Raw genomic sequence first — 26,742 nt, forward strand, 5'->3', positions numbered from 1 at the left:
GACTGCTCTATAGTTAATATTGGAAGCTGCAGTATCCTTATTGACATCTTATCTCATAGTATTCTACCTTCAGTGTAGCAGTCTTGAAGCAATTCCCTGGTCTATTGTCTAACTTTCAACCAAAAAAGTCTCCACAATAAATGCAAACTAGAAGGAAGGAGAGGTCCTTGCTTTAGATTTGAGTTTTGACTACTGTTTGAAAAACCAAGATTCCAGGAAAGATGTTAGGCATCTAAAGTTAAAATTATAAATTCATGAGTCTTGTTCTCATGGACTTTATAAACCAAAAGGAAAAGTGGACATTAGACAGAAATATAAATATAAAATGTAAATACAGATTTTTAAGAGTCATATTAAACTGATATTTAAAAAAGCAAGATGTTGCATAATTAGAAAGTCTATCCAAGTTATCCTAGTTAGCTATTTATAGAATGCTTTTCATAAGAAATTTCATTTCTGGCAAGTCTTAAAAGATCTTTAAGTTTAGTAGCTGTGAGGGTTTGGGGCGCATTTAAATAAAACTTGATAATCTCTATGGTGAACTTTTTTTACTATGAAAAATCATGAAGAATAATATTTAATACTTTTTTTTGCTTTCTTGATATATAGCTTAAATTAAAAAATGTATCAGTTTAAAGGGTAAGTTTTGATAAAGTTTGGTAATTGTATACAGTCATGTAAATAGCACCATAATAAAATGTAGAAGAGTATCCTCTTTAAAAAAAAAATGAAAGATTTAAATTGACGTAAATTCCCATTTCCTTTTGTAGACTTTCCTACATTACAGATGGGTGGGGTTTTTTTGGTTTTTGTTTGTTTGTTTGTTTTTAAAGGTTTTATTTATTCATTTGACAGAGATCACAAGCAAGCAGAGAGGCAGGCAGAGAGAGAGGAGAAAGCAGGCTCTGGAGCAGAGAGCCCAATGCAGGGCTCGATCCCAGGACCCGGGGATCATGACCTGAGCTGAAGGCAGAGGCCCCAACCCACTGAGCCACCCAGGCGCCCCAAGATGGGTGTTTAAATACTAGTCTTTATCTTTTAACAACCACTGTCTTCTATTAGTTTTTGGTGCATATACAGGAAATGCAAACATGTTTCATTTTAGCACAGGCAAAATGTAATTGAAAAGGCTGACCTATAAAGAAAAAAAATCCGTTAAGACTATTTCACAACCTTATAGAAATGACTTTCAGATTATAATAATTTACACTTGAATTTCCTTTTTAAGTCTTCACAGTACTATTGCTTCATTCTGCACATCCCCTCATTTGATGATTAGAGATGGAACAGAAATAGGTTGAGAACTTTCCTACCAAGCAATTCTCAAAATGGTAAATGATTAGAATTTAGGTGGTCCAATAACTAAACTTACACTTATTCTATTATAGGACTCTCCCTCAGCTTTGCTCTCTCCTCAACTAGTGTGAAGAATTAGTTACACTGTAACTCATATAAAAACTATCGACTCCAGATCTAGCAGGAAGGATGACAGGTTATATGCCTGGTTTTTTCCAGTGAGTAAATTCCTACTTGGATGTGGGGATTATAGAAAAATCACACAAGATGAAACCGAATTCTGAACACCTAATCTATTAGGCAAATGCTTAAAAAGATAAGGACTCCAGAAACCATAATTACCTTATTTCTAATGCAACCTTAGGCACAAACATCAGTTTTCAGGCAATATTGGTTAAGAGAAATTGAAGGTTTTAACAGAGAAAAGAGAGAGGTTAGGAGATGACAAGAGGTAAGTTATGGCTCAGCCTCCTAAATTCCTCCTGTGAATAAAGGACACAACTAAGATTTCTGTTGATTGGCTATTACTATGTGGACAGGTTGTGTTGGTACAGCAGAAGGCACCACGAGCCTGAGTAATTAAATATAATTTCGTAGCTGAGAAAATACATCCTAGTAGAAATCCTATCAGCTTTGGAAGTAGACCAACTCGGGTTTGTAACTTGGGTAAGCAACTTAACCAGCTGTGATCTTTGGCAACTTAGACATTTTAAACCTTAGTTTCCTGATCTCTAAAATGGGGGGAATATTTGCCTCACAGAATGTAGTAGTTTGCAGGAATGAAGCACATATTTGGCATAGCACATCTGCTCAGTAAATCACATTATCTCTTCCTAGAGACTGGGATCAAAAGCAGCTGGAAAATGACCAGCACGTTATCCCTACTCAGAATATCATCATGTCTTTACCCTATAATGGAGATAGCTGTATCTCCTTAGTTAAGACATACTGAAAATTAGGGTTAGAATTAGAAACTATCTTTCAAAAACAGAAGAAGGCTTGACTTGAACAATCCAGGAATTAGAACCAACTAGAGCTGTGGAATGTAAAGCTCTCCAGGGAAAGGCACAACTGAAATCAAAGACAGAGCATGACAAGAAAAACACCACTGCCTCAGATGCACACAAGCTGGAGAGGTGAGTGGAGGCTCCTGCTGAGGTTGATGGGAAATCGAGGGATTACCAAACTGAAAAGAAAACAGGTGGTGAAGCTTAAGAAATAAACCTGACTTAAAAGTAGAAAGGGGGCATGTTGCAAATATGCTTTTAGAAGATGAAGAATGAGCATGAGCATGATCTTGTTCATCTACTGAGTCCCATGTCTGAGGTCTTTTTTGCCTCAATCCTCCGCCGGCAACAAAATTACTTAAGAGAAAAGCAGAAATTTCAGCTATAGTAAGAACAGTTATCAAAAATTTCTGATGAGTTTCCATAAATTTCAGGAAACTTTCTGTGAAATGCATAGATCTCAGACATTAATTTATGAAGCACATATTCAAAAAAGTTTAAAGCTGAATTATTTTTGCAAGCAATCTAGAGAGGGAGTTTAATGTGTACACTTGATAAGCTATAAACCAAGGTATTCACAGCTTTGAAATTTTGAAGATCTCTAAAGGGCACATGACTTCAGACTGCCAATCTCTGTAATGCAGCCGACATTTTGTAGAAATCAGAATTCTACAGTAATAATGTGTCTACAGGAGGCAAAATAGTGGCCACCCACATAAGTGCATGCCTGAATCCTTGGACTCTAAATATGTTACCACACGGGGCAAAAGGACTTCGCAGATGTGATTAAGTTTAGGATTCTAAAATGGGGAGATTATCCTGGATTATCCAAGTAGACCCAATGTAATCACAAGAGTTCTTAAAATTGGAGAACCTTTTCTGGTTAGGGTCAGAAAAAGAGATATAAAAATGGAAGCAGGGTCAGAGTGATGCTACACTGCTGGCTTTGAAGGTGGAGTCCACAGCCTCTAAAAGCCAGGAAACAAAACAAAACAAAAAAACGGATGTTGATTTTATCCCAGTGAGACCTGTGTCAGACCTGTGACCTACAGAGTGGAAGGTAATAAATCTGTGTTGTTTTAAGGCCATCAAGTTTGTGGTAAATTGTTACAGCAGCATTAAGAAAATACAGCATCTGTCTGATAAAAATGCAAGACTGTCATAATCCTAAACAACTTCAAAGCCTTAAAATGGGAAACAGCCTGACAAGATTAAAGCCTGCAAACATACACATTGCATTAGCCTGTGATCTGGTATCCTGAGCATAAATCAACTTAACACAGAATTCTATGTATATGTTCTTCTAAACATCAGTAACAGTTCAACAAGTTGGCAACTGGTTGTATATGGAAATCTCCGGAACCCTCTACTCTTTGCTCACAGCCCACAAAAATTATTCTATTAAACCAAAGCAATTTTACCAGAGAGCCATGTGGCAAATTGTCAGGAACACAGTTTACAAAATACAGGTTTAGTCTTAGAATGATCATGACTCTTTCCATACAGTTGAAACTTTTTTTTTTTTAACACTCAGTATTAAAAATTTACATTCAACGAAATGGAAACATACATGTGAATCACTACAGCTACCACTGAAATGGAGCCACATCTGGATATTCTTACATTAAAAAAAAAAAAAGATACTTTCAATTCCATTTTTCGGACACTCTTCAAAGGTGTCTCCATATGGACCTTAACCATCGATCCTGAGTAGTCAACACCAGCAAGTTTCCGGGAGAAGTCCTTATCAAAGTCAAGACAAACTAATGCAAATCACTGTCACTGTTATCAATGTTGGCAGTGCTCTTGTTTGAAACAAAGCCAAATAAAAGGCATTTCACCGAGGACCAAGGATCGAATTTCCCAATCTTTTAAAAGCTACTTATTTAGTGGATAAAGCTGTGTCTTTACTTTTAGGCTAATCAAAATATAAAACCCCAGATTTCATAAAAAAAAGATTATGGTTTTACCCAAGGTTCCCCCTCAAGTTTGAAACACTAGGGTCCTTGATGCTGTTAAAATATTTCAACTTATGGACAACTTTAAAGGGCACAGCCATTGAAGGACAGTCTACTTAAACAGTGATACGATTTGTTTGCCCACTGTATGTCACTGCTCCCAGGAGATGAGAACGTCCCTATTATTTTGGGACTGCCTCAACCTTCTGAGTTAAACAGGTAATGCTTTAAGCAGAAGGAAGACGGCACAGGCTAATTCAGAGGTTACCATATGCTCTGGAATGGAAAAACTTGCTGAGATTTCTGTTGACATCTCACACTCAAGGTGCTTAGGAAAGTAATCACATCATTTGGCAAAAACATCCTGTGGCTGAATCAGCAGACTTGATGGAAAGTCCCTATGTATGCTATTTGGATACAGACTGGGTTCTGGAGAGACAATTTGATTGACATAAAAACAAGAAACAACAGTTTAATGTACAACTAAATCTGTCTATATGTGGAGGTAATCTTAAATATCTTTGGTTTTTTTATAATTTGCTGATAAAAAGTACTTGAATAAAACACTGATAAATACCAACATAAATTGTATTGCTTTTAATTATGTAAACTTAGCCCTTTGATATCTTTTACTACTAAAGCTAGAGTCCTATCAGCCTCTAAATAAATTTATTTCAAATCTGCTCATCTTTACCTCCTTACAGGCTAATCTATATATTTTAATGGTCTTTGGTATGAAAATACTGATGAGCAGTATCTCATAATATTTGGCATAAAAATGGCATGCGTGTATCAGTACTTACAGCAAATAAGTCTTTGGAAAAGAAAATAATTACCATTTGCGTATTAACCCCGTTGGAATGAAATGCCATGAAGTAACACCACTATGAGAGATGAATGAGAAACTTCACATTTTAGTTACAGTTTCATACTTAAGACTTCAAAGAAGCTAGCTTTGGCCAAGTAAAAAGAAGTCTTTGGTGTATACTAAACATCTTATTTAATGAGACCAAAATACATATCTTTGGTGAAAATATTTTTTTTCTCTCCAACAAGTAGTTTCAACAATTTAAAAGTACTTTATTCTAATACTGTATATGAGGATTTACTTGCTGAAGAAAAAAAAATTACACTTGAAATTCTTTGGAACTATCTGCTGGTAAAGAAATCATTTTAAATGCTCTGGTAACAATAAGGTAGTTGAAATTACTAGTCTATTTAACTATAACAATCAATATAAACCCTATTATTTTGGGTTAGTAACTACTTATATAAGCTTCAGACCTATAGATGTTTCTAGTTAATTCAATTTTGAGGGGAAATTAGAGTCAAATTTTTACTTTCTGCTGAAATTTCTTTGGTAACAGGATTATTATGGAAAAAATCTGTATAAGAACAAAATGAAAAGGTGAAAGAGTAAAAATGTACTGGTAAATAATTAGCAAACAGTTATAGCCTAAAGATCTATAATAACTATGGGCCTATTCATCAAAAAAAAAAAAAAAAAAAGAAAGAAAGAAAAAAAGAAAAAGAAAAACAAACAAAATACTTTCCTCAAGGACTTTCAGATCATCTTTTTAGGCTTTTAAAAATGATTCAAATTCATGCAGTCCTGGACACATCTTCCATAACCATGATGGATGATGTTTCAACTTTAGATTTTATCTGCCTTTTAATGAAAGTTTAAAAAATAAAACAAACTCCTTGTATTCCTTAATTTTGTATGCTGATAAAAGTTGGCCCCACAAAACTACTTACGAACCAAAAGACACCATACCCTGTCAGTTTGCCCATGCTCGCATGAGGCAGCTTAAAAGTAACAAAATGTTCCCTGAGTACAGGAAAAAAAATAACACTAGAATAACTTTAAAAGGAGGTAGTATAAAACAGGAGCTATAAAGGCAGGAGCAGCATTTTTCCTTGCCTCAGATTGTTCACCTAAAGCTCTGCTTTTTTTGTTTTGCCATGAAGCCCATACTTAGATAACTAAAGGGGGACTTTGAATTTAGTTCACAAGTGGTTGCTGGCACTTAATGTTGGTCTGCTTCTGAACACATCCAGTTTGGCACAAAACCACAGATTAAGAAACAATAAGAGAGGCATCATCAGACACAGGGATAGGCAATGGCAGAGGTGGGACTAATACCCAGGAACATTCTTTTGATTTTAGAATGCCATTTACATCACTTCCTCACCATCACCCCACCCCACCACACCCCATAAACCAAAGGTTTCAAGGGGAAACCCATGAAGATTCCTTTTAAAATAAAGCTCAGAAGTCATTTCCAAATAATGTGAAGAAATACCAAAAAACATGGGGCCCCTCTCTACGCCATGTGTTTAATTCTTTTTCCTTTTTCACTGCTGGTTACCTAGTAGGTAACTGTCTCATGACTGAAAGAAGGTCTATTCTATGTGGCTGAGTAAACAGTTTGCTGATTTCAAACCAGCAAGAGGATTAACTCACTCCTGGAGTTAGCATTCCTCATTCACAGCATTGACACGAAAAGAAGATTATAGAGTACCAAATTCTCTTAAGAATTCAAGAAAATACAAACGAGGTGGTAGAGCTCTGAACACTTATCCCTAAACCAAACCTGCGTGAAAACAAACTAAAGCGCTTTGATAAGATACTATACCATCAAAATAGTTATTGATAAAATCCAAGAAACTCTTAAGGCAACTTTCTGTACTCCTGTCCTGAACAATTTCATGAATATTAAAAAGGTATAAGGCAAAGAATTTCATAATACATAATGGAAGGCACTGTTACCATGATATCCTCTAATTTATTTTATGGTCTACTTGCATTTATCTTTTATCTTTATTCTTAATATTTAATGAAATTTCTTTACCCTTTTTTTTTTAAAGTCAAGGTGGGATTAAAAAACAAAACTCTAACCAATTCTCTTTAAAAATGGAGTTTTGCAACTAACATTGGAAATGGTGAGGATGCTTTGCAAACTAGACAGTGCAGGCTTTGGCCGACCATCAGGCAAAGGGGAAGGTAGAAAAGGCACGGCTCTAGGCAGCTGAGGTTTGGGGTACAGCAGGTAAAGCACTCTAGACTCTAATGCCCAAAACAGAAAGGCCCTTGAAGCCAGAGTATTCCCTATATGCTACTGAAGAGTTCTGTTCTCAAAAGAGACACTCTTTGTTTTGGTCATTCGTTAAAATCAGCAGTCCCACTTTTTCTCTTCTCAGTGGTTCGACAGTCCTCATAGCAGAGGTATGACATTCTCCAAACCATGCAGATGTCATAGTTTTCTTTAAAAAAAAATCAGAGCTTCAGATAAACATTCTTACTCATATACCTATATGACTCCTTTGATCACACACACTACACATACAGCAATGAAAACAAAATGCTACTAGGAAGTATCATTGGTTATGAGCGGAGATCAACTATCACAACACACGAGGTAACAAAGTTGTCTTCGGAGTTTGCCATCTGGCAAACTGAGGTAGATAGTCAGCAAAGGGGTTTTCAAAAGTCTTCCCTTTGCTCCAGTGACATATTTTATAATCCAGTCAAGTATCTAGACTGTCTTTTCACATTGCTGACAACAAAACATTCAAAATACATTGTTTAAACATAAAAAATGAAAACACATTAAAAAAAAAAAAAAAGCTGAAATACCCAATAAGACATCAAGATTTTCACAAAAGGCTTTGGCTCCCTGTTCCTTGTCCTTCGAACAGACTTAGAGGTGAGAATACCTGAACATGGCTGTCTAGATTGGAAAATCATTTTTGTCAAAGCGCAGCATGGCAGACGGCGGCTGCAGACCCGAAGAAGTCGTCTGCTCAGCATCCGGGGGCATGGCTGGGTCTTCACACTTCTTCACAGAGCCATCCCCACCTAAATCACTGCCGGTGAAGGAACTGGAGGTCAGGGGCGTGGTGCTGATAACTGAGGACAGGTGGATCTCATCATTGGACTCATGGGAGAACCTTCCAGAATCCCCAGTCTCGTGGCTGCCTTCGCTGTTTGCGGAGTGCTCCGTATCAGCGGCAACACCACCAAAGGGCCTTGGGAAGCTGGTGGTCTGACCTGGGGAGCTGGGGGAGTCTTCATCACTGATCAACACAGTGGTGCCTGGCTGGTAAAAGCACACTGCTTGAGTAAATCTTCTTTGAGGCTAGGCAAAAACATAAACCACTGTTAGTGATGGCAGGGTGCTCTGGGAAAAATAATAGATATGGTTTTACATACCCTATAGATTCTGAGATAGTCATCTGTTCAAGGACATGGGTGAAAGGTCATCATCAGGAAGAGATGATCTAGGTCAGTAGTTCCCTCCCTGAGTGGTAACCCATCAGAATTACTGGGGCAAGTGAAGTGTCCAAAGGCTTCTTCAGTGATTTTTTGAAGCTTACTCCTGCCATATTCCTTCCTCCACTGCCACCCATTCCCTGCTGAAAACCACAGCTCTGATTACTTTCCAACTACCACTTCAGTGATCACGCATCATGGCTTTCCACAGAGTTATGCCCCAAATTAATAAAATCATATCCAGACAGAACATGAAAATTAAGGCCTTCATTTACACTTTTTAATTATCATTTCATGATACCATGAGCTGCCAAAAATTTTTCTCATTAAGTTGGGTTACCTGGTCAACTTTTATCTTCTTGGAATCTTGGAAAAATAGCCATTTTTTCTTAGAGTTGTTTTTAATTATAGGACCATAGCTATTAATTATCAGGTCAGTTCCTCCCTGGAGAAATAAAAGGAGAAAATAGAAATACTACAGATTTCAGTTTATTATACGTAGTATACAAAATTTTTAAATGTTAAAATAAAAAACCGTCAGGGACACATCACTATTTCTTCTTTTACACAAGCAGTACCCCCACAAATTCAGGGTGTTTGTCAGTGATCAAAAAGATGTAATAGATTTAATCTTCAGAGATATATATGCTGAAGTATTTGGGATGAAGTGTAATAATTCCAAAAACTATTTCCAAATGTTACAGCAAACAAAAATACATAGGAATATGTATGACAAGGCATTGACAATTATTTGTGCATTCATTACATCACTCTTTCAGTCTTTCCACATATCTGAAAAACGGGAAGTTTTGGGAAGCGGTTGGGAAGAAAAAACCGTGGTCCTGCATGTGCTCAACAAAATGGCAATAAATGGAAGATCAGCTCTTGGGCTAAGCCAAGGACACAGAGAGACCTGATTTATCTGCTTTATACAGATCCCCACTCCAAAAAGGCCTCTTTTCACTTAAGATTCTCTCTCTTTTCTCCTCATGTCCTCCCCATGCTGCTTCTCCGAATCCTTTCTCATGCCCAAGGTAGTTCCAAGGTAGTAAAAAGAGAACCCCAATGTGCTTTAGTACTTTTTATGCTTATTTGGAAGTTTTAGGTTCCAGTGTTCTAGATTAACTGGAAATAAGTGGAATGGCTTACACTGGTTTCAGAAAATAAAAGCTAAATCAAGTTGCAAACAATAAAGACAACAGGAGCAACGAAATGAAGTCATTATTACTTACTCATAATATATATAGTATATTACACTGTACTAGATTTGAGTAGCTTGCATTTGTTAAATATAACTATATTAAATTTAATAGCAGGGGCAACTGGGTGGCTCAGTCGGTTAAGCATCTGTCTTCAACTCAGGTCATAATCCCAGAGTCCTGGGATTGAGCCTTCCATCATACTCCTTGCTCAGTGGGGAGAGCCTCTTCTCCCTCTGCCTACTGTTCCCCAGCTTGAGCTAGCTCTCTTGGACAAATAAATTCTTTAAAAAAATTTAGTACCAAAACTTCCTGAAATTTTGTTGTATTTCTGTTATTCTAAATTTTAGGGAAGGGTTGGAGAGGAAGGATTTAGACCAGGATTTGTTAAGCTTCCTCTGTAAAGGGCTAGATAGTAAATATTTTAGATTTTGCGGGCCTCATATGGCCTATATCTCATTTTCTCTTTTATTTTTGTCCTTCAAAGTACCCTTTAAAAAAGGTGAGAAACAGGGGGCCCCTGGGTGGCTCAGTGGGTTAAGGCCTCTGCCTCCAGTTCAGGTCATGATCCCAGGGTCCTGGGATCGAGCCCTGCATCGAGCTCTCTGCTCAAAGGGGAGCCTGCTTCCTCCTCTCTCTCTCTCTCTCTCTCTGCCTGCCTCTCTGCCTACTTGTGATCTCTGTCAAATAAATAAATAAAATCTTTAAAAAAAAAAAAAAGGTGAGAAACATTCTTAGCTCATATAAAAACAGGCTATGGGCTGGCCTGGGATGGGCTACAGTTTGTGGATACCTCGTTTACACCACATTGGCTGCAAGAGCTATTATAATAATGCACACTATCTAATGTTGCAATGTGACCAAAAATAATTTTCATTTGGTGTCCCTAATGCTTATCTCTGTACTATTATTACATATAGTAGGACATGAAGTAACATCATCCAATGACACATCTTTCTTGTATCCAACTTCCTCAGGCCATAATAGGAAGGATCTTGAAACATCTATTTAGATAGTCTAATTTTTAAAAACATAGTTTATACCGGGAATGTTCTAATGTCCATGGCAGTTAAAAAAAATCAAATGAAGTATGAAAATGGATTAATAAAAAAATTGCCCACTGAGTAAATACAGGGCAATCCAAATTGTAGTAAATATAGACTAATGACCCTCTGTTCTTATCTAAAACATGTTAGCTCTACATAATCCCATCTAATTGCATTTATGTTGTTTTTTCATTTTTTTCCCCCTCTATCTCTTTAATCTTTTATTTCTTTATCTTTTATCCATCCCTATCTTTATCTCCCCATATATATTATGTAAGGAAGGATCTGGGTGAAACTGTTTTGTATTCCCTCAAGTAGAATATGGATGTAATATGTTCAACATACAATTTTTTAGTAAGCAAATCTCACATACCAAGCTGTGAGATGGGAAGGGAACGGAGGGAAGGATTACACAGCAGATCAGTATCTCAGCTCAGAGTACCTTTGCATCAACGAAGCTGTTTGGCATTATCATTGGTATTAAGGATTCTTCATGTTCTACAACTCCCCCCAGGTTCTTTCCAGCTTCATTTCCACCGGCTAGAGAGGGTACTGGTGTGCGAGATAACTGCTGAGTTCCATTCTGTGCTGTCTTGGAAGCAGATGACTTCCTGAAATATTGCAAGCAAAGGAAATCTTCCAATTTTACAGGAGATCTGGACAAATGTACCAAATTTGGCCTATAATCACGACTTTGCAAACAGTGAAGTTCTTCAATGCTTATTTCCCAAATACCTTTAGAAACTGAGTATTAGATTTTTACCTCAAACTCACTCCCGCAAACTTTTATGATTTGAGGACACGTCTTTCTTTTAGCCCCAATATTTGCTTACAGAAAATTATTTTTTACACTTACTAAAAACCTTAATATTTACAAAGTACTATTAATTATTGCTGTTATTTACTTCACAGTTACACAGAAATTATAATTTTAAGATTTACGGGTTCTCTCTCAAGTCTGCCTGAATGTCACACTAACATAACAACTCACTTGCCAGTTAATGATGGCAAATTTACAGTAGCACTTCTGGAAGATTTAAACAACACTAAAACAATGTACGTAAATATTTTATTTGTACAGAAAGATTTTATAAAAATATTCTTCAAGTGAGAAACCTGTACAGCAAAACTAAGCTGTTAAATATATAAAAAGATGTTAGAATTCTTTAATAGAGTATGTTTCCTGAGTATGTTTTTATACACAAGTACCATACAGAAAGAATAAATCTCGATAGTCAATACTAATGCAGGGAGTCTAGTGATAAGGATTATCTGAAAATAGTGTGTTTCTGACCTTGTATTAAATACAGTAAACAACCTTAAAATAAATGAAAGCAAGAGCCAAAATATAAAAGGTCAGAATTAGACAAACTTACTGAATGCTGAGAATTTAGCTGAAGTCAAACTACAAAGGAGACCGCTTAACAGAGTTTCCAGAGGACAAATCCCTAGTTATTACATTTATTTTAACCCCATGTCTGGAGAATCCCAAACATATGTCCTATGGAAATAAGGGAGGAGCTCTCAACGGAAGACTGCTTAGATATGAAAATATTCCAGACAGTAAGAAATCTCCTCAATCAGCATAAGCATCCGACTAAGTGTGCCATTTTAAAAAAGAAACCAAAGGATATACTTTGTACTTCTCAAAATAAAAAGGAAATGAAGAAACTAGGGCCTCATTTAAGAACATTTTATTGGCACAGTAATTTTTTCAAATAGAAAAGTGAGCACATCTCTATAGCAATTAAGAACTCAAGTAACATTATTTTAAAATGGAAAATCCCAGTTATTCTAGAAAGCACTTGATTTCAATTTGCTTCTCATAGTTACTGTAATTTAAATGTTTTTTTAACCACCTCAGCATGGCTAGCAATGGAAACACACCTGGCTTTACTTCGGTATATCAGGATGAGAACACAGATGAGGATGCAGGTCAAGGCTATGCCAACGCCTACAGCAATGCCAGTCATTGATTTTTGGTCCAGATGGTAGTAGCCTGAATAAACTAGAAACAGAAACACATTAACTCAGTATCAATCACAAAAATAAACGATCCCATTTAAGTCAAAGATAGCTGTTTGCTTTTCTATAATTTTTCTACCTCTCCTGGGAGAATTTTTTACTGTATCTGTGTCTAAGCAGAAAAGACACATATTACTCTTTTTATCAGTGATCTCAAAGATCAGTTATATTCCCATATTGAAGATTCCAAATATGAGTTCTAAATACCATATTATTGTATCAAAACATGAACATCAGTTAATAACTTTTAATGCTTTGGTTTCCTTGAACCAAAGGGCAGCTTTCATGTCCTGCTACCTTAAAAGCAGATCTGCATATTAAAGATGAGTTTCCTGTGTTTTCTGCATTTACATAGCAGTGCTCCTCTAACTTTAATGTGCACACGACCACTAGAGGGTCTGTTAAAATACAGATCCGGATTCACTATGTCTGGGGTGGAGCCCATGATTTTGTACATCTAACAAGCTCTTGGGTAACACTCATGCTGCTCGTCCCTAGACACTCTGAGCAGCAGGTATTTGAGAAGTGACTATGACTTGCTCTCCTTTGCCATGATAAGGGAGCTGCCCCCGTTACCTCACTGCAATGCTTAAACCTGTCTGCCTTGCCTTTCTCTTTCTTTCTCCCTCCCTGTTTCTCTCTTCTCTCAACACCCCCTACACACACACACACACACACACACACACACACACACACAGGCACTGAATGACTCTCATCTGAGGAGCTATAAGCCCTTAATCCTGTTGAGTTCAGCTGGCATTTCCTCCATTTAAAGCTCCCAGGGAACTCCCCCTGAAGAGAAGGAAAGGAAGGGGTCTTGATCTGTACCACAGGGGGGGTCCTGGCTTCCTTCGGGCCAGGACAGTTGCCCTGGAGTGAGGGTGGCTCTTTAAAGACACTACTTCCAACTGCTCTTTGGACAGAGAACTTTCTCTCCGGAAAGGCTGTTTTTCTGTGGTAACAACTCTTAATGAAAACCATGCTCTCTGCTTAAACACCACAACCAGCACAGCTGTTTATTTCATGGAACCTCCCTGGAAGCCTCCTGCCGTCAGTTTTTGGACCCCGTGGCTCGTCTGTCTGGGACAAGGAGTAACTGGGACACAGTGGTCTGAAACGGAGCTGATTCGGAGGTAAGTCTATTTCCCCTGTAAAGTGCCAGGAACGGCCTGTAGCCCCACAGCATCCGGACAGCACCGCCAGCGACAATTCAAGAAACCAAGTGCAGGGATGCCGCTGCCGTGGGGAGAGAAGCAGTACAGTGCAGGAGAGCGGAAGGAACACTGATCTAAGAAAGAGCAATGAGGACGGCATACAGACCTTTGGCATCAGCTGAATCCAAACGCTTGGGCCTCTGATTAGATTCAGAGGTTTCCTTTGGAAGGACTGCCAGCTCCACAGAATTTGAAAAGGGTCCTTCTCCCACCTCATTAGATGCAGATATCTTGACAATGTACACGTTTCCTGCCACCAGGTTTTCTAACAGAGCCATGGTTATTGCCCCTATAAATAGATCAATTACTAGTTAAGTAAAACTTATCTTTATTCATTCTCTCAAACACACCATCATGACCCTTTATTTAATAAATATTCTTCTGATTATAAAAGGAATACCATGTTCATGGCAGCTGCAAAAAAAAAAAAAAAAAGAAATGTTTTAACTACTTATGGTAATCAGTGTGGCCAATGATCTTGTTCTTAAATTAGAAACAACACAATTATTTTTGGAAGTATGAATATATTTCTTGCTGGTCCATCATTATCTAAAATTTCTTGAAAATAAATAAAAAGGAAAAGGCCAATGTTATATTGGAATCTCAGAGTGTTGAAGATCTGGACCTCTGATTAACTACTAAAACTACCACCAGTAATCTGCCCAGAATCTACTTCTCTCCAAAGTCACCGTCACCAGAATTTATATATGATATTTGGTATCAAAGGCATTTTCTCTGTTGGCATGATGGCTAAGAAGGATTCCTATGTGCGTACTGCTATTCCTTGAGGGGTCTTTCTGCTCTTGGTTCTGCCACAGCCCTGAAGTACTTTTCTTACAAAAGAGACTCCCACCCTAAGAATGAACTCTAATGTTAAGAACGCAGGTGTAACAGAATTCAACCACAAAGTTATTTTGGCACGGACTGCATTCATGAGTCGATATTCACAGAGAGCCTAGCTTCCCTCAGGTGACATCATCTCACTTTTTCCCCAACTCAGAGCATCCTTGCAATAGCTTTGAAGAACTTACGATAGCTTGTAGCAGTCCCCTTCCAGGTCAGACTGGACTATTCTCTTACACTTGCTAGCGTATATTTCACTATGCAGTGAAATGTGGGGTAATCTCAAAGCTCAGGTCATGATTCAGAGGCCACCTGGGAGGTCACATGGTGTAAGGCAACTCAACCAAGCAGCTATGTGAGGGCTGAACATGGCTTGTTTTCATGTTCTCTGGTTTCAGCTTGGCCTGAATAGAGTGTGAGCTACTTGAATGCACAGCTGTTAAATAAACAAACTGACCCTTACTTAGAATCACGAAGAATGTTTGTACAGTTACCATGTTCTCAGACAGGTGAGTTAAAATCAAAGATGTATTGTGATGTGAAGGATGAACATTTCAATTTCCTCACAAGAGTTACATAAATAAACTGAGTTTCCATTTTAGCATAGAATACTTCACATTTAATTTTTAAAAATGCTTGGCAAAAACTAGTCCCTACCTGAAACTGAAAGTCTTTTCATTTTGAAAAGATCTTATTTATTTATTTGAGAGGGAGTGAGAGGGAGAAGCAGGCTCCCTACTGAGCAGAGAGGCTGGCGATGCAGGGCTCCATCCCAGAAGTCCAAGATCATGACCTGAGCCAAAGACAGAAACCTAACTGATGAGCCAGCTAAGGTGCCTCAAAGAATTTCTTAAGTTCTATAAGCAGATGAGCTGTGTGGATGTGTGCAAGTGCTCCCCTTCCTTCCACAGTCTTCTTTCACACAAAAAAAGGGAAACTAACACTTTGGCTCCTCTATGAGGAAAAAAAAAAAAGCATTTCACTCAAAGCAGTTCCCAAATACTAAAGTGATCTGCCTGTCCTTCTATTCACTCAGCATGCTATCTCAATCTCACTTACTGTGTTGATGCCAGCCCCCTGCCTTTCATATGTGTCTGAATCTTCAGCTTATTTTAGGAGTTTCAGAAACCAGACAGAACAATAGCCTCAGTGTTGGATCAATGCTGATCAAATGCTGGCATGCTACCAACAAAGTAATTTGTGACTTGGGGCACATTACTGAACTTTAATTTCCTCATGGGGGCAATAATTCCCACCTCAAATAGTTTTTATAAAGGATTAAATAAACTACCATTGGCAAGTCTCCGACATAAGTATATATACTCAATGAAAGTGAGTCTTCCTCTTCACCTCTGACTCTCCCTTCTTCCTCTTCTGAAGGACAGAAATTTTTTTCACATTTGAACAGCTTAAGGTGGCTGGCATAATGCTTGGACAAGATAATTCTCAGGAAATGCCAACTGAACTTATATTAAAATATGAGCTATCTATCACCAAAGGAGTGTTCATTGAGGATAAAAAAGCACGGGGTTAAGATTCTGAGGTTGGAGAAGTGCTCCAGAATGCGATCTTAGAACTTATTTCTGTCTACATTCTGGAAGTGATTGTTTTCCAGTTCCAAAGTCTTAAAAATCATCCACTTAGTTATACCACTAGAATACCTTTCCATACCTCTCCCATGAACTTAACACTCCCACTGCTTAATCAACCTCTCCACTTGGATATCTAGGACATATCTCAAATTTAACATGTTAAAAACTAAACCTTTGATTTCCCCCGTCAATTCAGCTTTTTTTCCCCCTTACACTTCTCATCAATCTGCAGCAAACCTTGTAGGCCATTCTTTCAAACTGTGTTCTACTAGCTTCTTTTACCTTCCTTGTTATCACCCTTGTCCAAATGCCCACTAACTCTCACGTGGACACCTGTATATTCAGTGGTCTCTCAACTTCTACACTTACCAACTTATAATCAGTTTTTGGGTGGTTGATAAAGTAATCCTTTTAAAATGTAAATCTGATCCAAAGTCTCCAGTGTCTTTCATCTCTCTTAGAATAAAATCTGTGGTCTAAAAACTCTGCTCTTGGTTTCCTCCCCACTGATTTCCTACTGCTTGTACTTCCCCTCACTCTAGCCTCCCTGGCCTTCTTGTTGCTCCTCTAACGTGCAAGCATACTTTTGTTTCAGGGCCTCTGCACATCCTCCAATATTCACATGGCTCTATTTAGATGACATTTCTTCCAAGAGGGCTTAACCTTACTACCTCCATCACTCTGTCTCTCCCCACCCCACCCCCCAGCTTTCTTAATATCACTTATAACACAACCTGAATATCTACATGTTTGTATATTACTGGTGATACAAGCATCAATGGGGAAGGAACATTGTTTTGTTCACTGTGGTATTGCCAATGCCTAGAAAAAAGCCTGGCACACAGTAATCACTCAATCATTCATTTAATGAGTATGTTCCTTACTATTGGTATTCTGATTTACTTGGCTAATGTTGAGTTAAATTCCTTTACTGAAGAACTTTAATGTCCAATGTACATCTCTAATAGGAGGAAATGGCATATTTATTTAGGCTAACTTTTTTGTTGTTGTTGTTAAGAAGGAGCGTCTTTACAACTGTGGGAAACTCATGCTATGAGGACTAGAATTCAGGAATTGCTGCAGTATATAGGGCAAGATTGTATATAGTGCCTTTTAGATTTTAAAATAATTGGCTAGTTTGTGCTAATTTACTACATATAAGGAAGGTAAAGACTTAATTTCTGATTCACTTCAAATTACATACAAGTATAATTTCATGTCACATCACTGCTCAACCATTTTAACCATGCATGCTTTTAGCCACAGATACCATCTGGTCATCAGGAACATTTTAAAAATGCTTTCCCTTATTCCATTTGTCAATAAATATGTAAATTAATTATACACATAAATATGTATAAGCAAAACCTGTATAGAAGATTAGTAGATCCATAGGAAAGAAATACTGATATTCTCCCCCTTCTTCTTTCCTCATCTTTTTCTACACTTTTACCTTTTCCAAAAGTTGCCATAATTAGACATTAAAGACCATTTTACATTTTATTTTTTCTTTAAATGCCATGATGTATTTTTTTGCTTTTTTGGTTTAAAAGTGAGTGACTCAAGGGGCACCTGTCTGGCTCCTTTGGGGTTTGATTTTGGGGTTGTGAGTTCAAGCTCCACACTGAGTGTAGAGACTACTCAGACATAAAATCTTAAAAATAAAAATAAAAGTGGGTGACTCAAATCCTTTATGTTTTTTATTCTCAAAAAAAACCCCAAAAAAACACCTCAACTATTTTTACCTATATCGTTCACTTTGTCCTCTATGAAGTACTAGCATTAGCCATAAAAAAGGACATGTACAAGATGGTATAGTTTTTTGCTAAGAATTTTTCTTAAAATCACAAAAGTAAGATAATAACAAAAATGGATTTTTCCCCCTTTCATGCAATTCTTATAGGAGTGTAAAAACCTGCAATTACAATCCATTTCACTACTGGGTCACCAAGGAGGAAAAATGTTGTTTTCTGAGCCTTGTCTGAAACTGACAAATGAATGCATTAAAAGGACAAAACAAAATACTGTTTCTTTTTAGGCAGGTACAAATGAAGAGCTAAAGGGAAGAAGCACTCACGTGATAAATCAGGTTAGTCGGGGTCAAAGGTGTCAATAAATCATTTTGGAATTAACTAAAAGTGAATTGTACATTTTAAGAATATTGTGGTAGTCTGTAAGACTAATAGTTGCAAATAAATCATGCCTCCATCTATCCACACCCCTGGGCAATCCTCTCCCACACTAACTCTGGGTTTCCCTACCTGATTTGCTTTGCCCAGTGGGACATCAGCAAAGTGATACAAGCAGAGGCTTGCAAAGCTTTGTATGTGCAACCTCTCCCTCTCCTCCTGGCATTGGAACTCACTCTTGCTGTTTTTGAACTACTCACACTCTGTTGAAACCATGAGATGATTTCAGTCTCATGAGTGACCTCAGGAGAGACTAAGAGAAGTGTCCAGCTGATCCCAGTCCAAATTGCTGACTCACAACACTGTGAGAAAATACCATGGCTAATTTTTAAAGTGGTTTGTTAGGTAACAATAGGTAACTGATACAAATATAAAATTGTATTGCTGGCAAGTACTTATCACTTTCAAGTCTGTTCAGGGACTAAGAAAGTATTACTTGGTAGAGATTCTGCATAATAAAAAACATGAATATAGGACTATTAAAATTCCAACAAAAGTCACTATGTGTTTTACAACTGCATAGAAAGTTTTATATTATATTCATATCTTTAAAGTTCATCCTAATTAGGTAAACATTCCTTTTAAAAGGTGAAATGTAGGTACAAATGTCTAGTGTTGTAAAAGTGTTTAGAATATGCAGGTGGCCAAAAAATTACCGTCTTGAAATCCTTCTAAAGCTTTTAATTGCTTAGCAAACTGTTCTTTTCCCAGCATGCATGTTTAAAGTAAGTACTTAAGTGGGACCCTGATATTCATGTGGGCCAATTTATTTGTATGTGGACCATTTTAGTGCAAACGTATGCTTCCTTAAACCAGATCTTCATCCAGCATTTGCTACTCCACTGCAAGACACACAACCACTGGAAATCTAGTAGTCGTCTATAACAATTCTTCTTTCCTTGCTTGCTTTCTTTCTCTACTTAAGCTACTATCATCTGACCATCCTCTTCCTTCCATCTCAATCCTCCATATCCTAATCCAGGCCTATAGTTTTGGGCCACTACAGTCACTTCTTAGATTCTACATTATTCTGACCCAACCCTCCTGCACCAAACCCATTCTAGTCACAACAGTCAAGAGTGATCTTCCTGGAATGTGAATCATATGCTCATGCTCAAAATATGGTGATGGTTTCCCAATGCTTTGCTAATAAAACCCAAATCCTTTATAATTTGTTACTTCCTAAATTCAAAACAAACTCTAGATCCTTCTTTCTGTTTGTTTCCTTATCATCCGTAATCTTACTGTTCATCCTCTTGGATCCTTTATGCTCATATTTACCTTCTCGGTGTAGGACCTGCCACTCTCCTGCAATCCAGGCCTTCCTGGAAGCGTACAAGATGGTGTAGCGTGTCACCACGGTCTCTGGGCCATCAGGTGGTTTCCAAGAAACCAGAGCAGTGTCATCTTCTATCAATGTCACTTTTACTCCAACGGGTGGGCCTGCCGGTGCTGCGCACACATGAAGGAAATACTGTGTTACTAGGATTAAATGGTGATAAACACTCAAATACCTGGCTAATAGGCTGGAAACTCAGGGAAAAGAGTAAAAAACTAGAAACCACTATCAAAACATCTCAGAATCACAGCCTTTACAGATCATTAGTGGTAAAACACTATTTTTTCTTCTTTTTCTGAGAGCTAATTTCATTTTTATAATGTTTAAAACATAAAAATAGAGGGGGGGATATGGTAGATTCCTAAATGGAGAATTACTAAGTCAAATTGTGTAGGAATTCCGAGAGCTTTTGATAATTGTTTTGCCCACCTGATAACTAGAAAGGTTTACAATTCCACAAGCAACACCACCATTAGGTATTGAATCTAAACTACATTTCTTACTAAAACATACAGAATATATATTTCACTTGATCTAGGAAGCCACTGAAGAAAATACTTCTGAGACCAAAACATTTAGTTATTCTCCAAAAAGTTGTGAATCAGTGAGTTCACAGGAGAGACCTTAGACTAAGTCTTTATACCTGCGAAAGCAGTCAAGTCTTGGGATTTTAGTTGACCACATATTTAGTAGGAGCTAAAAGTGTAAAGAGCTGGGTTTTGGCACCACATCAAATACAGAACATAGCCAAGAGGCCCTATGCTTGTTGAAGTCAGTGTCTTTCCTTTGTTCTCTCTCAGCATAATCAGACTAGAGCTGTGAGGGTCCTTACATAGATCATCTACTTCTTCACCCTCATTCTAGAGAAAAGAAATGCAGGTCCACAGACATGAAATACCTTAGTGAGTAGCACAGAGAAGCTCCAGAAAGGGTGCTTGATCAGATATCCCAACCACCACACTGCATAGCCTCAAGCCATCACACACATTACTTTTAATGGGCTCCCAACATCATTAAATACACTATTCATTTACTTCCATTTTAAATTACATGGGTACAGTCTTGAACAGCACACCTGATTTTAGAAAATGTAGTGGTTCCCCAAAGAGACATTAGATTTAAGCCTACTGGCTTATGTAATATATAAAGTGAGAGGAATAAACATTTACTATAATAAAAGAAAATACATTTCAAAAGTTAAAAAACAAAACAAATGCATACATGCCAATCTGGGTAGTAACTAGGTAGTACCTTCTTTAAAGTGACATTTCTATTTTTTTTTTTAAGATTTTATTTATTTATTTGAGAGATTGAGAATGAGCAGGTAGAGAGACAGAGGGAGAGAAAGAAGCAGACACCCTGCTGAGCAGAGAGCCTGACACAGGATTCAATCTCAGGGCCCTGAGCCAAAGGGAGATGCTCAACCGACTGAGCCACCAGGTGCTCTTAAAGGACATATCTATTTTTTAAACATTTAGATAAATGCCTGTACCTTCTGGAAGTGTTGAATGGTAGACAACGGGGCTCCAGGGGCTGGAAAGCTGGTCCACATGCAGTCGTACAGCAAATTCATATTTGGTGTTTGGTTCTAGACCTTGAACCAACATGTGAGTTTCTGATCTATAAAGTGAGTATCAAAGTTGGTAATGCCGGTAGTACATTGTTTCTAAGAGATTATCAGTATTTCCAGTCAACTCAGGGAAGTATCCTGTTATTATTACCTCATTTTCTTTAAAAACAATTTTTTAGACTAAAAAAATTTCCTCTATTAAAATATAATATTTGGTATTATCCTATAGAAATTAGCCTACAAATTGCCTCTCAGAAACTATGATATAGTTTAGAATAGCAGTTTGGAAATATCCCAATACAAAGGGATTTCCTCTAAAATACTGAAAGTCGTATCATTCTTTTAAACCATAATGATGGGCATTTTTCTAACTATATCCAAAAAACCAGAATAAGCTTTATTTTTTTATACCAGCATGAAAGTGGTCTTTTATTTTTTTTCCTTTAAACATGCTAAGTTTAACCAGTTGGAAGTAATAATACCTTCTTGCCTAATCTTGTTGCATGAGGCTGAGGAACCAAAAAAAAAATAATAATATTAATTTATAGAAACTGAAAGTCAGATGTAGTTTTCAGAACTGAATATGGCAAAGATGCAAAACTCCCAGCCATTTTATAAGTAAGGTAAGTCCAGAAACAGGTTTTCATAGCTAAATGTCATGCTGGCCCAAGAGGGTAAGAAACAAGTGCGAGTAGGCAAAAGAGCAAAGAAAACCACTATTAACAGAAGCTACATACGTTTGAAGGTATAGAACCAAAGAAGCATTCTGCAGGCCAACAGGGTTACAGCGGATGGTGTAGTTGATTATTTGTGCAGTGGTGAACGCAGGCCTCCTCCAGTGCAGGAAGATGGAAGATGAGGTGTTAGCCTTCGCATAGAGATGGTGGGGTGGCGGTGGCTGGTGGGGGGGGAACCATGCGATCACGAACAGCTATTGAAAAAGACCATGTTAATTTACTGCACCGCATATTACTATAGAAAGTGGTAAAATGATAAAATCACAATTCCCCACCCTACTAGTTGACTTGAGGTCCTTTTTTTCATTAAAGAGTTTTCAGGGATACATTTAGAGATGTATATCATTCAATTCTGAGCAATTCTTCCATACATCAGGTAAGGAATCAAATATTAATACTTAGATTATAAAAGAGAAGCACCAAGAAGACAGACTACTAGCCCAAGACATTCAGAAGGCCAGCAATGGACTTAAAACTAAACTGACACCCTCTTCAGTAGCAATAAAACCAAACAGGTCTTAGCACCAGTAAAACTGAATAGTAATTGGAAGGAAATAAATAGCCTCAAGATTAGAGCAGATAGGTATTCAGGGTTATTTTTCCCAGTTAAATTTCTGAAGGTCTTTTGTTTGCAAAAGTAAAATAGGTTCTTATAATTAAATACACCTCACTTAAATATTTATTCTGAGCATGTACTTGTTCAAAATAACTATGGTAGGTGCCATGGAAGATAGAAAAGCACCAAGGATTCCAAGAAGTAATGAAACTTAAATTTACAGAAGGAAATGAAGAACAAGGCCTGTGCGCCATACAGAGTGAAATGTGCTACCATAACCCTTACTTACACACGCATCCTGGAGTGCTGACTGTCTGATCTGCCTGATAGCCATCTTCTATGTTGTTGTAAGCCAGAAGCCTCACGTGGTACTTTCTTCTGGGGTCTATAAAGAAAAACTGACAGGTAATAATTTGGTCCAGGCCTCTAGATATCAGCCCTCCAGAGCCTTTGCAGAGTTTGGTTTAAAAATCTTCTGGATACATAACAGTTTAAAATAAAATGAGATATTTTTCCTTTTCCTAGCCTACATAGTGACTCAGCAATGCACCTTCGTGTGACATTGCTACTGTAACTACCAGTTACTTACAATTTTACTTAACCTTTCTTCAAACAATAACATTAACACCAATACTCTCTGTCCTCCTCCTCAACTGACCAGAGATAGATTCTTGATCCTAAAAGCCTTGGAGATTGCCTAAGGGGTCACTTCTAAGACGTTTCACTATACAGAAATTTTTTGTTTAGTTATCGGAGGTTTAGCTACCTTAAGAAGGGAAATCAAAGTGAGCTTATTCTCCCCCTCAAAGGTAAAGATAATTATGATTGTCATCCTTTAGTAACTTTAAAAAGTTTCACAACCATGTGTTACTGAAGTTTATTTCTATGTGTACCCTTTCCATTAACCCATTTTCAGGCCAACAGCTAAATTCACCAAGAAAGAGGAGCTGGAGCTCCCTCTACTGGTGCTCATTAACTGTCAAAATAGGAAACCCAAAGGCCCTTGGATATATACAAAAATTTTTCAGTTTTTTGAGGAAATAAAGTTACACATTTTATTTTATATTTTGAAAATATTTTATTTATTTGACACAGAGAGATTGAGCACAAGTGGGTGGAATAGCAGACAGGGGGAGAGGGAGAAGCAGGCTCCCCGCTGAGCAGGGAGCCGGATGAGGTGCTCTATGCCAGGACCCTGGGATCATGACCTGAACTGAAGGCAGACGCTTAACCCACTGAGCCACGCAGGCACCCCTAGTTATAAATTTTAAATGACATGTTTTAGGACATATTTTGAGAAGTGTAATGATATAAATACATTTAAATATAACTATGATAACATTTAATTATCGAGTACTTGCTTGGGACAAAAATAAATACTACTGAGAAATAATGTGTTTTCCCCCCAGCTTTGCTGAGGTATAGTTGATGAACATATATTTAAGGTATATATTTAAGGTATATGAGATGATGTTTGACACATGCGTGCATTGTGAGGTGATCTCTACAATCAAGCTAACAAACATATCCTATCATCTCACACAGTAACCATTTTTGGGTGGGTATGTACTTAAAAACAAGATCTCGGTAAAGCTCAAGTTTATAATACAGTATCGATGAGTATCATCACCATGCTGTCCATCAGATCTCCAGGACTTATTTATCTTGCCTAAGTATAACCTTGTACCCATGAGCAATACTTCCTCATATCCTCCATCCCTGAAGGCCCTGGCAACCACTGTTCTACTCTCTGCTTCTCTGGGTTCAACTATTTGGGATCCCATACATTATTGAAATCATGCAGTAACTGTCTTTCTGTATCTGGCTTATTTCACTTAGCATAACATTGTCTAGGCTCATTCACGTTGTGCAAACGCTGAATTGCCTTCCTTATTAAAGGCTGAATAATATTCCATCGTGTGTATAGGCCATATTTTCTTTGTCAATTCACCCAGCAGCAGACATTTAGGTGGTTTTATATCTTGACTATTACAAATAATGCTGCAATGAACATGGGTGCAGTTATCTCTTCAAGATACTGGTTTCATTACCTTTTGATACATAACCAGAAGTGGGGCTGCTGGACTATATGGTATATTTCTAACTTTAATATATTTCTGTATTACATTTCTCTAAATAATAATAAATGTGTAAATAGATCTAATACTTCATAAGGGAAAAAAATCCTTGAAAGATATATCCAATGTGCAAAAACTTAGAATAAATGGATAAAAATAATTCTAGAGTGAATTTAAACATTTAAAAATCCAAAAATAGGGCTGCGTCTGGCTGGTTTAGTTGGGGAAACATGCAACTCTTGATCTCGAGGTTGTGAGTTCAAGCTGCACATTGGATGTAGAAATTGCTTTAAAAATTCAAAAATAAAATATGAAGTCTGTTAAAGTTTCCAAAATAATTTTGAGAGTCTCCATATTTTAAAAACTGATATATTCTATTATTTAATATTAAAATGGGTTAAAAGAATGTCCTAAAATACAAATTTTTTATTTGTTTTAACGAATTTCTATTCATTTTAACAAAATTAAAATCACAAGAACAAAAAAAATTTATACAACTTAGGACATTTCTATACTTTTTAGATAGGAAGTAGGAAGGCTAATATTCAATTATACTATAGGAAATGATATATGAGTAACACAAAATTCTATCAATGTTCTTCCCATTCTATAAACGGTGGTACCACAGTGTTATGTAGCATGTCTAGTGCTACACAAAACTAAACCAAGGACTTGCTGATATTTCTATCACATGTGCTTTTGTTATAGTAGGTAACTTTGTCTCTTTATAATGAATTCTAAAACAAATATTTTTAAACGTTTTGTAAAATAACTACAGAAAACAAACACAGAAATACATTTGGACTTCATTACTCAGATGATTTCCAACAGTAAGCACTGAAATTCTAAGATTCAAGGACTTCTGTTCAGATTAACAGCAACCTAATTTGAACGTGTTCATCTTTCTTCCCTCTTAACATATTGCTGAACTCATGAGGCAGCTGAATCCTGAGTGCTGTCTTACAAATACTCCCTCTGAATGGGTACAAATGGAATTCATTTGGCTCTCTGTCGTTGAGTTCTTCAAATGTATTTCTTTCTTCTGTCTCTACTCAATCAGAAACTTATCTTTAGGAAAGCCTACCGAGTGTGGGGTGTTGCACCAGGAATTAGGAAATACAGAAGACGAGGGATGAGACAGAGTTTGTCCCAAGTAGCTCGCATCGTCAGAGAGCCAGACACAGATATAGCCACTCTCACCGAAAGCAGATTTTGATGAGGTTATGAGTATGGGTGGAAAGATTAATCTTTTTTTCCACTGTGCAAATAATCAATTAACACTTCATGAATATTTCTCTGGAACGGTTATTTATTTTTAGTCCTAAAATTGATTCTTCATTTTCCCGTCATCTTTGAAAAATGAGCTGCTTAAATTTTTTAAACCCCAAATCAACCTTTTCTGGTTGACGAGAGAAGCAACGTCTGTGTCCTGAGACAATGAGAGGAAAGCACGCTTAGCCCCTGTACAACCTACTCAGCATGGTAACAGCCCAGTTTTTTTCTGGTGCCCATCTGGAAATCATCCAAGTCGCCCGGAGCAACGACCTCCCAGGCTGGGCTCCTTTGCCTGCACGTTTCTATGAGGTCAGGAAAAGGCAAACCATCAGAGGCTGGCAAATCAAGTATATCAGGTGCATGAGATTCCGTTCTATCCATACACAAGAAGTACAACAAGGGTCAGGATAATTTTTAAAACCATTTTAGTGGGAAAAAAATAAAGGAGAGGAAAGCCCATTTAACGTTCACGTGATCGACTATGCTCTTCAAAGAATCTCGTGTAACAAAATTGAAGTGCCAGGTTGGGGGCCAAGCTGAGC

At 37.4% G+C, this 26,742-nt stretch overlaps 1 protein-coding gene across 1 annotated transcript in view; it reads right to left on the minus strand.

Moving 5' to 3' along the window:
* Positions 1 to 230: 230 nt before the first annotated feature.
* PRTG (protogenin) overlaps positions 231 to 26,742 on the minus strand; it is a gene marked incomplete at its 5' end in the record, with an annotated part of 59,403 nt that continues 32,891 nt past the window's right edge. Inside the window, 10 exon segments of the mRNA XM_045082998.1 lie at positions 231 to 8,403; positions 8,878 to 8,982; positions 11,225 to 11,393; positions 12,670 to 12,790; positions 14,128 to 14,310; positions 19,927 to 20,097; positions 21,477 to 21,604; positions 22,292 to 22,452; positions 22,454 to 22,485; positions 23,137 to 23,232. Of these exon segments, the coding sequence (XP_044938933.1) occupies positions 7,996 to 8,403; positions 8,878 to 8,982; positions 11,225 to 11,393; positions 12,670 to 12,790; positions 14,128 to 14,310; positions 19,927 to 20,097; positions 21,477 to 21,604; positions 22,292 to 22,452; positions 22,454 to 22,485; positions 23,137 to 23,232 (1,574 nt within the window).

The sequence above is a fragment of the Mustela putorius genome, unplaced genomic scaffold (assembly GCF_011764305.1).
Source record: "Mustela putorius furo isolate JIRA1106 unplaced genomic scaffold, ASM1176430v1.1 tig00000660_pilon_pilon_pilon, whole genome shotgun sequence".
NCBI lineage: Eukaryota > Metazoa > Chordata > Mammalia > Carnivora > Mustelidae > Mustela > Mustela putorius.